This window comes from Corythoichthys intestinalis, chromosome 9 (genome assembly GCF_030265065.1).
Source record: "Corythoichthys intestinalis isolate RoL2023-P3 chromosome 9, ASM3026506v1, whole genome shotgun sequence".
NCBI classification, from domain to species: Eukaryota; Metazoa; Chordata; class Actinopteri; order Syngnathiformes; family Syngnathidae; genus Corythoichthys; species Corythoichthys intestinalis.
Genome location: NC_080403.1, coordinates 55,564,296 through 55,577,181, shown reverse-complemented (window position 1 = coordinate 55,577,181; position 12,886 = coordinate 55,564,296). Strand labels below are relative to the sequence as shown.

The 12,886-nt window shown below is 38.8% G+C and overlaps 1 protein-coding gene across 4 annotated transcripts in view; it reads right to left on the bottom strand.

The window, feature by feature from the left end:
• Positions 1-12,886, bottom strand: part of fer1l4 (fer-1 like family member 4) — a 66,161-nt gene that overhangs the window by 32,127 nt on the left and 21,148 nt on the right. For 2 of the 4 annotated variants that reach the window (XM_057847046.1, XM_057847047.1), the window contains exons 24-36: positions 12,634-12,750; positions 12,388-12,540; positions 10,589-10,784; positions 10,366-10,490; positions 8,801-8,935; positions 8,554-8,727; positions 6,389-6,499; positions 3,310-3,471; positions 3,064-3,262; positions 1,368-1,489; positions 1,173-1,286; positions 1,053-1,107; positions 881-975 (exon numbers count right to left, since the gene is read on the bottom strand). In XM_057847046.1, coding sequence (XP_057703029.1) covers positions 881-975; positions 1,053-1,107; positions 1,173-1,286; positions 1,368-1,489; positions 3,064-3,262; positions 3,310-3,471; positions 6,389-6,499; positions 8,554-8,727; positions 8,801-8,935; positions 10,366-10,490; positions 10,589-10,784; positions 12,388-12,540; positions 12,634-12,750 — 1,758 coding nt within the window. The remainder of the gene's footprint in view (positions 1-880; positions 976-1,052; positions 1,108-1,172; positions 1,287-1,367; positions 1,490-3,063; positions 3,263-3,309; positions 3,472-6,388; positions 6,500-8,553; positions 8,728-8,800; positions 8,936-10,365; positions 10,491-10,588; positions 10,785-12,387; positions 12,541-12,633; positions 12,751-12,886) is intronic. The other 2 variants (XM_057847048.1, XM_057847049.1) reach the window with 1 other exon arrangement.

Here is a 12,886-nt window from a genome sequence, read left to right as displayed (position 1 = left end):
CTGCCCCAGAGTGTCCCAAAATGTACCAGGAGTGATCCAAAATCAACAAGAAGTGGCCCCAATATCAACAGGAAGTGACCTAGAAATGCCCCAAAACAACAGGAAATGACCCACAAATGCCTTAAAATCTATACAAAATGATCCAAAATGTAAAGAAGGTGGCCCCAGAATGCTCCAAATTGGACCACAAGTGACCCAAAATCAACAGGAAGTGACCTGCAAATGCCCCAAAACAACAGGAAGTGACCTGTAAATGTCCCAAAACAACAAGAAGTGAAGAATAAAAAGGCGATGACCCCGAAATGCCTTGAATACAAGAAAAATGATCCAAAATGTACAGAAAGTGAATCCTGAATGCTCCAAAATTAATTAGAAGTGACCCAAAATCAACAGGAAGTGACCTGGAAATGCCCCAAAACAAAAGGAAGTGAAGAATAAACAGGAAATTACCCTGAAATGCCTTAAAGTAAACAGGAAATGACCCAGAATGTAAACAATTTGACCCCAGAATGCCCCAAATTGGACCAGAAATGACCCAAAATCAACAGGAAGTGACCTGGAGATGCCCCAAAACAACAGGAAGTGAAGAATAAGCAAGAAATGGCCCAGAAATGCCTTATAATCAACAGAAAATGATCCAAACGTACAACAAGTGACCCCGGAATGCTCCAAATTTTATCAGAATTGACCCAAAATCAACAGGAAGTGACCTGCAAATGCCCCAAAAAACAGGAAGTGAAGAATAAACCAGCAATGACCCAGAAATGCCCTTAAATGCTGTTTTTTCTAATTTCCTAGGCACCACATGAATGTTTCAAACAAAAATGGCCGCCTTCCTACAAAACATTTGAGCCTTTTGCGACCTTATTGCACATCCTACCTTGAGCGTGGCTATTTTCTTCCGTTTGGGAGGTTCTACCTGCACGACCACGTCCACGTCTTCTTCGTCTTCATCAATTGTCGATTTCCCTCTCCCTTACGTAGAGAATTATTGATTTTACAATTATAGTATGTTTTATAAAAGATAAGTTTGCCATTATTTGAGAACACACTTGTGTCATTATCTCTTTCCTCTTCCTCCTTCTTCCTCTCCAGCTCTTCAGCAGCCTGCAGACAACAACCAAAAACACGTTTGCACATTGATTGCATTTTTTGTTTTGAAATGATTTTACCTGTTTTTCCAACTCTTCCATTGATGCGTAATACTTGGACCACCAGTCCAGCTCCTCGTTTTCCGGCACGTCCTCCTCCAGCTCGTCCTTGTTTAGAAGTTTCTTGAAAGGTGCCTGCGGAATGAACGCATTATAAAAAAAAAGCAATGAAAAAGAAAAGGAGTGCCTCGATAAAGTGAGTTGGACAACACATACACTGATCAGCTTCAGGGCATTGTTGGGAATCAGTGACTCCTTGATTGTCAAGTTGCCCAGTTTGATTTTTCTCAGAGACTTTAATACGGTGGTCTTTGACAGAATTGGAGAGGTCCTCCTCCCTGTAGACGTGTGGAGAAGTAGAGATTTTTTCTTTTTAGCTTATCATTTGATCATACCGAGGTATAATAACAAAATATGGAAGGCTCTCATGATGGGCTTTTGATATGTCACATGATAAACTTTGTAAAAGGTCCACCCACCCCCCATTTACGTTTTACTGGTTACATTTGACATAAAAAAGCTATACACTATTTGGTGATTTTTCATGATATGATGGCATATTGACCAAAAATAATTTATGTTGAACACCATCGTCATGGCCTTTTCTTTGATTGGTCACATGATAAATTTTGAAATAGTCCCCCCCCCCCATTCAAGTCAAATATGACACAATATCCAAGTTATTTAATGATTATGTCCTCGTGTGCGGTGTATTGACCATATAATTATATATCTGGAACGCCCTCGTTATGGCCTTTAATTTGAGGTATCACTCAATATACTTGGCTTTAAATAGATTTTTTACGTTTTGCTGGTCAAAATACAAAACATACAAAAGCCATACACTAATTGGTGCTTTTTCATAATATGAGGGTTTATTCACCAAATAATAATATTATATCTTGAACACCCTTGTCATGGCCTTTCATTTGAGGGGTCACTCAATGTACTTTGCTTCAAATAAATTATTTAAGTTTTACCGGTTAAATTTGACATACAAAAGCTATACACTATTTGGTGATTTTTCATGATATAATGGTATATTGACCAAAAATGATATCAAATCTTGAACACCATCGTCATCGCCTTTCAATTGAGGGTTCACTTTAAATATTTTGCGGCAAACAAATGTTTGACCTTTAGTACAAACATACTTTTTTAATGATTAAATGATCAGGTGGCGGAATATTCACAAAATACTGATATATCTGGAACAGCCTTATAATAGCCTTTTATATGAGGTATTACTTGATATACCTTGTTGCTTATAGATTATTTACATTTTACTGGTCAAGTTTGACACAAAATCAGTTATTTAGTGATTGTGTAATTATGCGAGACTATATCAATCATATAATTGCATTTGTGAAACGCCCTCATAATGGCATATTATTTGAGGTATTACTTGACATACTTTTCTGCATATGCATTATTTACGTTTTACTGGTCAAAATTGACACACAAAAGCTTTTGGGGTATATTTTTAAAATGTGAGGGTATATTGACAAAATAGTAATATTATATTTTGAACCTCCTCGTCATGACCTTTAATTTGAAGGGTCACTTTAAATATCTTAGCTGCAATTTCGTTAAACCTCTATTAGAAACATTTAATTGATGATTAAATGATCACGCGATGAGATATTCCAAAGCTAATTATATTTATGGAACGTCCTCATCATGGCCTTTTATTTGAGGTATTACTTGATATACTTTGCTGCATGAAGATTTTAGACACTAACCCACAGGTGTGAAACCTGCGGCCTGGGGGCTCAACGTGGCCTGCAAGTTTTTTTTTTTGTTTTTTTTTTCCAAAAAGGCAGTTATTTTAAGAGGGGGAAGATATAGGTTGGCTGGCATACTCAATTTCCGAAGGAACCCCATAACTACAATACAACATTCCTGCCCTAACTTTTAAATCTCTGCTCTTCCTCTTCCTCCTCCGGCTCTTCGCTCAGCTCGGGTGGCGCGTAGTCCATTAGGCTCTGCACCACGTGGGTTCCCACCAGAACCTGGCGCCCGAACGCTCGGCGCTCCATCACGAACAGCGTCAGAGGAGGGTGGAGGTACGACTGCTCTGGCAGCTTCTGATTGGCGGGAAGACACGAAAGCTCAAATGGGTTTTAGAACCGTTGGTTCCAAAAATGCAGCGACTCACCACGTGGAGGAAGCGGACGAGCTCCTTGAAGTTGGCGTGGGTCTTGTAGCTTTCCATCTCCTCCGACTCTAACAAACGGCCAGCGCACTCTATCCTCACCAGGGGGCGCTCCACCTCAAAAAGCTGCACGCGCTTCAGCTCACGCAAACCCCAGAACAACACCTGGCAATACATATTTCATGTATTTAACCATTTATAGAGCAAGAGACTACCTTATATTATCATTATACCCCCAGGGGGTGGTCAGCCCCCCTGCGCTTCTCTCAACCTGTGGCCGGCTGTTCTGGCGGGCGGGGTCCGGCCTGTAGGACCCTACCTCTTAACTCACGCGCTCTTTACCTTGCACTGTAAATATTCTTTACTTTGATCACCTATACACGCATTCAGGGGTTTCAGGGAATGTCGAAATGGGGCCCTACAGTCCAGGGCTAAATCCCCCTTGATTTTAACGCATCATACACCAAGGGTGTGGGGTGGCTGAAGTCGGTATGGTGGTGGGGGTGTTGTGACAGTTGCCCGCAGGACCCTACCTCTTAACCTACGCACGCTTTACCTCGCGCTGAAAATATTCTTCACTTTGAGCGCCTACACACTCATTCAGGGGTTTCAGGAAAAGTCCAAATGGGGCCCTAAAGTCCAGGGCTAACTCCCCCTTGATTTGAATGCATCATACACCAAGGGTGCGAGGTGGCTGAAGTCGGCCAATCTGGTTAATTGCAATCAGGTGCTGGTTGTTTTAACAGAAACCTCATTGGTCCAAGTTTTTGTGCTGGATTGGTTGGAACAAAAACCAGGACCTTCAGCGGCTCGAGGACCGTTTGGAGACCCCTGCTCTGGGCTGTTGGTTGCGGAGTGGGTGGGTTTGAGGCTCTTGTCCTGATCTATCCTGCGGTGGTCTCTCATCGTTCTCCCAGTTCTGTCTTACTCTTACCTTCCTTCCTGGGCATCCTCGTTGGACGCCGGTAGGGTTCGCCGGCTGGGTGCCGGCAGGATGTCAGGGTGCTGCCACCCCCAGTTGGGGGTCCTCTTCGTTTCCGGGCCTAGTGGGCCACGGGGGCTCCAGGGTGCCCGCATTTTAGGGGGCGAAAGGTCGCAGTGGTGGATGAGGTCCAGATAGGTAGGTGGGTGGTAGCGTGGAAGGTGGTGTCACATCTCCTTATCCCCTCTCTGAGTGCTGGCTGAGGGGGGCATGGATGGTCAGGGGGACCGCCCTGGTTCCCAAGGAGATGGTGTCGGGGTGCCCGGAGGTGTATGGGATGGGGCGTGTCACGTGTTCACTCCCCCCCGGTTGGCGGGGCGGTTCTGGAGCCGCCTTGCGGTCCCCATGAAGCATCTCCATGACAAGATGCAATTAGGCACATTCAGGTAAATCAGATTGTCAGTGCCAGGATTAGAGATCAGGTAGCCTAGAGAAGTATGTCAATTTATCAACACTTACAGATGATTTTCATACAACTGGGTTCCCCACCTCACATTGCCGAAATTGTGTGCACCCCACCCTGCCTTATCACATTTCTTTCCGATTTACCTTCCCTTCTCTTTTCCCTCTGATACCCAGTGGCGCCTCCAGAAATTTTTCATAGGAGTGGCCAGATGGGGCCACTTAAAATCTTGGGGTGGCCAAAAAGCTATAATTTTAGGTTTTCATTATATTATTGCAGTAAAAAGGTCAGGGGAAAATTATCAGAAAGACTTAAGGACACGGCTACAGATATGCTTTGGTGTATTGTGTGATATTTGATGTTACTAACGATTTAATGTGCATAGTCCATAACTGTCCAGTCAACATTTTGAGTTCCACAACAATTCTGTTTTATTGTGTTATGTATATATTAGGCATAAGGTATACATTTAACTAGGGCTGTCAAACAATTAAAATTTTTAATCGAGTTAATCACAGCTTAAAAATGAATTAATGGTAATTAATCCCAATTCAAACCATCTTTAAAATATGCCATTTTTCTGTAAATTATTGTTGGAATGGAAAGTTAAGACAAGACGGATATATACATTCAACATACTGTACATAAGTACTGTATTTGTTGATTATAACAACAAATGCACAAGATGGCATTAACATTATTAACATTCTTTCTGTGAAAGTGTTCCACGGATAGAAAGACTTGTAATTCTTAAAGGATAAATGTGAGTTTGTATATTGTGACTAAATATTGCCATTTAGTGTATTTGTTGAGCTTTCAGTAAATGATACTGTAGCGACTTAACTGTTCTGCCCAAATGCATGATGGGAAGTGGGGCAACCATGACTGTGTGTGGTGGCTGCAAATGCTATATCTTCTCTGCGTTGGGTACACTACAGGGTGTTTAGAAAAAGATCAACTCCTGTCATTCTTCCCCACGTCGCTTCCCACAATATTTATAGTTGCTGTGGGAGAGATGACAAAGCTTTTGCCAATTAAAAGTACGGCCCCAATGAATGCTTTTATCTACTCCACTCACTTGACACTGCCTCTTATCTCTGTATATAAGTAAAACGGCGCCAATGTAGGCTGTTTGCGGCAATGCGTGAGTGAGTCGTACCGCGAATGCGTTAATTGCGATAAATATTTTCACGTGATTAATTAAAAAAATTAATTACCGCCCGTTAACGCGATAAATTTGACAGCCCTACATTTAACAAAACAAAATAAATGCATTCATTTGGGATGAAATGCATAACTGATGCTACAACAATCTAACGATATACTGGCAAGCGGGGTGGTCAGTGGGGTTGCCAACCAATTTATAGGGGTGGCCGTGGCCACCCCCTGGTGGCGCCACTGCTGATACCAGCCCTGCCCACTTCCCACAAGTAAATATAATTAAATTATGATAGCACCACTATGTTCTTATGGCATAGGTGTTTTATGATGTATTATTTGTTGTTGTTTGTTCTTCTCCTCTACTGTTTCTTTCCTTTCTGTCCCCCAAAAACCCCTTCTTGTCCACATAATGAACAACCACAATGGGAGTATATCAAACTCCCATGTGGCACATTAAAACTATTCAGTCTATAAGGACACTCAGATCCCCATTCTCTGTGGATAAGCAGCTAATGGGACAAAAGACAAAAAAGTACCTCTATTCTAAAATTCCGGAGGACAGGTCGGACCCCCTCCGGAATGTTGTAGCAGCGCCGGTCTTCCAAGTACGTCAGCTCCTGAGGGTCCACGCTGGCAGGAAGGGTGGGCTGCCGGGAGTTTGGAGTCATTATTCTCATGGTCCACTAATCAACCATTCCTTTTGCCATGAGTCGATTAATAATCCAATTTTTTTTGGGTTGAAATTAGGGCTGTCAAAATATTTCAATTTTTGATCGAGTTAATCACAGCTTAAAAATTAATTAATCGTAATTAATCACAATTCAAACCATCTATAGAATATGCCATATTTTTCTGTAAATTATTGTTGTAATGGAAAGATAAGACACAAGACAGATTCAACATACTGTACATATGTACTGTATTTGTTTATTTATTATAACAATAAATCAACAAGTTGCCATTAACATTATAAACATTCTGTTAAAGTGATCCATGGATAGAAAGACTTGTAGTTCTTAAAAGATAAATGTTAGTACAAGTTATAAAAATGTTATATTAAAACCCCTCTAAATGTTTTCGTTTTAATAAAATTTGTAAAATTTTCAATCAAAAAATAAACTATTAGCTCGCCATTGTTGATGTCAATAGTTACACAATGCTCGTGGTGCTGAAGCCCATAAAATCAGTCGCACCCAAGCGCCAGCAGAGGGCAACAAAACACCAAAAAACACAAGTAAAAAGTGGACATGACACTGTGCTGTCATTTTAATCTGTTTGAGTGGGGCCTGTGCGTTAAATGCGTCAAATATTATAACGTAATTAATTTAAAAAATTAATTACCGACCGTTAACGCGATAATTTTGACAGCCCTGGTTAAAATATTTTTAAATGAATAAAAAGAAAATTAAAATGATAATATTTACTGTTGATTTTTCCTATTTTAATCATTTTTATATTACAAAAATAATTTTAATATAAATAAAAGAAAATAAAATTTTAAATTATTATTATATCATATCATTATATCTAATCAATATTTATAAATTAATTTAAAAAATAAGATATTTATTAAATATTTAAACTGTAATATTTAATAAAAATAAATAAATAAATAAATAGCAATCAATCCATAAAGAAGGGAAAATATACTGTTTTATTTATTTATTTTTTTTTATATATATTTTTTTAAACGATCCAAATAGTTTTTTCTTTTTTGATTTAAAAATGTCTTTTAAATACATTAAAATATAATGAGAATAAGATTGTGTTTTTTTCTTTTGTTTTTGTTCTTTTTTTAACTGGAAATTAATTTTTTTAAAAAAGCAAACAATGAAAAAAATATATAAATATTTTTTTATTATTAAAATAATTTTAAAAAAAATATTTTTTATTCACTATTTTTTTCTGATTTTGATTTGATTTGGGTATTTTTTCTATTTAAAATATCTATTCAAAAAGTTTTTAAAATAAAGAGAATATTTACTGTTTTCTTTTGTTTGAAAACTAAACTTTGGGGGAAAAAACTCAATCAATAAAAACAAATATATATACTAGTATACTGGACTTAGTTTATGTATTTGAAACAATTTTTTAAATACAATTTTTGAGAAATTTAAATTTTTATATCCTGTTTTGGATTTGATTTGTTTTTTGTATTTAAAATATCTTTTAAATAAATCGAATTAATCAATCGATAAAAATATACATATTTAGTTTTTCATTTGACATATTTTTTAATTAATAAAACAATAGATTAAAAATTTGAAAAATTTTATTTTTTATTTCTTCTTTTAGATTTCATTTGTTCATATTTAAAATATCTTTTAAATAAATAAAATTCAAAATTAAAGAGCATTTACTGATTTGTTTTTTTTTTTTAATCAGAAAATGAATTTTGAAAAAAACAATCATTAAAAAAATATTTTTTATTTGACATTTTTTTAATGAATAAAATAAAATTTATTAAGAATAAAAAGATAATATTCACTGCTTTCAGCATTTTTGATTTCATAATTAAAAAATGTAGATATTTTTTCAGAAAAGGAAATATAAATAAGAGAGTATTTACTGTTATGAGACTCAAAAATTGATTTGGCCCATTTTAATGTCCACAATGAAACAGTTATTGATTCATCAGATAATCAATTAGCTGTCGATTCATTGCCAACAGCAATTTCTGAAAAACGAATCGTGTCGTCACCTCGCCAAACGTCGAGTAGTCCAGCTCGATGAGCTCGAAAGTGGCCAGCAACTCTCCCGCCGCCGCCCTCCCCAAGTTGATGTCAAAGAAACGAAGACGAGGCTTCTGGTAGAGCACCTCCACGGGTTTGAACTCGGGTTCGGCGTAGGCTCGGCCCAGAGATTTGGGGCTGCCCTGTCATCGGAAGTCGCGCCTCGTGATGTCGCTTCCGCGTGCGGCACGAGAGGTCGGCGGAGTGGAGCCTTACCACGGCATCGTAGTCGAAGATGTGGATGATGACCAGAGGGGGGTCATGACGGAGGTCTTCCATGGTTCCTTCCAGCAGGACGCGGTCGAATAGCAAACACTCGCACCATGCTGGGGAAAGAGTGTCCGGGGACACCTGAAGCACACAAGCAAATCTGATTTTGGTCATTACATTATCAAATATACGGAAATGTACTGCAGCCACCCAAACAAACAACAAAAAAAAAGTCCAGTATCACGTTTTTACATGATTTCACCATGTAAAAATGTGATCGGTTGATATAGGTCGATCTTGAAAAAAAATCCACATATCGGCCCGATATATCGGTCGACAATTATAAGTAAGATCATCACCCAAACAGTGAACATAACAGTTATCCTATAACTGTAAAACGGCTATAAAATGAACCGATGGACCGATATATCGGCTGGCCAATATATTGGTGGACCTTTCGTCAAAGCAGCTGCTATTTATTCAGTCTTCTGCCATTCACGGCACTTAGACTTCCAGTCATCGGCCGACCTGAGGGCATGTTGGTAAAGGTGACATACTCATTGACATTAAAATGAAGTCATAAAGTAGTTTGTTTCTCAACCGATTTTCCAAAAAAATCATTTCATCAATGTCAAAGCATGGAGACCACACTTCAAATTGATTGGACACCACATGTTTGGATGTCTATCATCGTCAATGGCCGTAAAAGTTAGTTTAATATGCGAGTAAATGTGGTTTGTTGAAATACAGTAGGTGTTTGACTCCATAATTGGTGAATTTGGACAATTTGGGTCATTACGTTCAAACACATGTGCCTATTGAGATTATAATTACATATTCATAAAGCTGTCATTGTGGCCTTTAATTTGAGGGGTGACTTGATAATGTTTGTTTGAAAGTACTTTGTTTGGTCTTTTGTGAGTCAATTTTGAAAAATAGCTAAACAAAAATATTTTAAAATATTTTATGAAAATAAGCAATATACAGATTCGGAAAGCTCTAATTGTGGTCTTTAATTTGAAGTCTGATTATATTGTTCTATTGTACTTTGCTGGAAATGAGATTGCTGACTGGGTTAACAGTATAAAAACTTATTTTTGGTCATAATATATTAATAAATGAAAACATAGACAAGGTAATTATGGACATGTACTGCTCTCGCTATGGCCTCTAATTTGAGATATGACTTGATATGGTTTGTTGCGAATGTTATTTTTAACCTATTACTGTTTCAAGTTAAATCTACATATACTAGTACACATATAATTTTTAGTCATTACATTTGATCATATGAGTATTTCCACAAGATATTTGCAAATCAGGAAAGCTCTCATGACAGCCTCTAATTTGACATATCACTTGATATGGTTTGTTGCGAATAGTATTTTGACCCTGCAACTAATTCAATTAATATACGTACGTATATTTTTTAGTCATTACCTCAAAACATATGAATATGTCTACAAGATATCTACAGATCAGAAAAGCTCTCATAATGGCCTTTAATTTGACATACGACTCGAGCAGCGAATTATTTAGCGCTAAATTCAAAATTTTGTGGCAATACTCACCCTGGTCACCTGACACTGTGTGGAGAAGAGCACCTTGGCGAAGGGATCTGATAGGCCATCAGCGTCGGCCGCCATGATTCCGCGAGCTTGGTAGAGGTGACATCGCAACTGGAAGTAGCGGCTATCTGCAAACGCGACAAACGTACGTTAAAAACACTCTCCAAAATATATCGTTTTTTTGTCTTCTTATCGTCTTTTGGCAAGACACCTCAGTTGGACTGACCTTGGCAGCACAGACTGACGGGCATCTTCCGGAGCGCTGTGGCGACCGCCGGCGCATGCGTTGCTTCCGATTCCTCGTAGATGGGCTCGAACTCATCAGGTAGCAAAGAGAGGGCCTGCTTACTGTGTTTGGACTGACCCAGCCACAGGTACACCTCTAGTTTGGCGAAGATCTCACTGGTGGAACCTCCCGGGGACTAAAAGTCACGAGACAGATTGATGGTTGTTCATTCACCAGGCAAGGGATCATGGAATGGTTCACAAAGACTACTTTTCTGGATCTCCAGCTGTCAGGTCAGCCTCGAAAATTCAGCCCCCGAAGTCAATCTTATATAGCAACCCGACATTTGGTAGACCAACAAAAAAGTCTCAAGAAGCCATCCTATAAAAGTCACATCAAATCTGCCATTTTGGTGTGAACCTGCTATTTTGGGGTCCTTCTAAGAAGAATTTACCAAGCTTTGAAAATTCAGCCCCTAAAGGCAGTTTTACCTAGCGACACGAAATTTTATAAACATGTCTATCATGAGTAAACCCACAAAAAAAGTCTCAAAAAGCTATGCTTTAAAAGTCACAGCAAATCTGCCATTTCGGTGTGAAGCGGCTATTTTGGAGTCCTCCTGAGAATAGCTCACCAACAGTACCAAGCTTCTAAAATTCAGCCCATGAAGCCAGTTTCACGTAACAACGTGAAATTTGGTAGACATGCTTATAATGAATTGACCCACAAAAAAGTCTCACAAAGCTATGCTTTTAAAGTCACAGCAAATCTGCTATTTTGGTATGAAGCAGCAATTTTGGAGTCCACCTGAGAATAGCTCATCGACAGTACCAAGCTTTGAAAATTCAGCCCCTAAAGCCAGTTTGACTTACCAACATGAAATTTGGCGAGACATGTCTATCATAAGAAGACCCACAAAAAGTCTTAAGAAGTCATCCTTTAAAAGTCGCGGCAAATCTGCTATTTTGGTATGAAGCAGCAATTTTTGAGTCCTCCTGAGAATAGGTAACCTACAGTACCAAGCTTTGAAAATTGAGCCCTTGAATCCAGTTTTACCTAGCAACATGAAATTTGGCAGACATGTCTATGATAAGTAGACCCACAAAAAAGTCTCAAGAAGCCATGCTTTAAAAGCCACGGCAAATCTGCTATTTTGGTGTGAAGGAGCCAATTTAGGGTTCTTCTAATTGAAGTCCTTACACGAAATGACCTAAAGTACCAAGCTTTGAAAATTCAGCCCCCAAAGCCAGTTTGACTTAGCAACATGAAATTTGGTAGACTTGTCTATCATAAGTAGACCCACAAAAAAGTCTCATGAAGCCATGCTTTAAAAGTCATGGCAAATCTGCTATTTTGGTGTGAAGCAGCCAATTTGGGGTCTTTCTTTTGGAGTCCTAACATGAAATTACCTAAAGTACCAAGCTTTGAAAATTCAGCCCCTGAATCCAGTTTGACTTAGCAACATGAAATTTGGTAGACATGTTTATCATAAGGAGACCCACAAAAATGTCTCAAGACGTCATCCTTTAAAAGTCACAGCAACTCTGCCATTTTGGTGCGAAGCCATTTTGGGGTCCTTGTAATGTGAATTGACCTATAGCCCAGAAGCCAATTTTACGTAGTGACATGAAATTTTGCAGACATGTCTTTTACATAAAAATCTCACAAAGCTACATATCTGTACAAATACAAGTCAAAGACAAAACAAGTCTGCATCCTGCCTAAATGTTGTCATTTTCAGGTATCTGCATACATAGTCTATGATCATTCTAAAGACAGTGATGGTTTCAATAACATACCTTCATGTAGAGTGTGGTGACCCGCCCGCAGTCCCGCCCCCTCTGGTCCTCCACCAATGAGAAGATGACGGAGTGGGCGGGGATCCTGACGTAGGCCAACCGTTTGCTTCCGCTCAGCAACCACAGGAAAACATCCGGGATGGTGCTCTGGGGCTGGTCGCAGGTATGTCAAAGCTCATTCAAACTTCATTATTAATAGCAGCGTTCATATTAGAAATACTTCAGGACATGAGTAAAACGCTGTACCTCTTTAGCCAAGTGTCGAATCTTGCTGAGGAGTTTCTTAACGTCCATTAATCGCTGTTTGAGCGACCGCCGGCTTACCCTCAGCCTGGCCCTCAGGGCCCTTCTGGCTACTATCGTCTTGACATGATGACAACGCATTGGAAGAAATTAGCAGCTCATACACGTATGAAAAATGTAATTTTTGGTCATTACATTATCATAACAGAGAATATTGAGTAATAAATATCAGTTATGGAATGTGCTCACTCTAAAC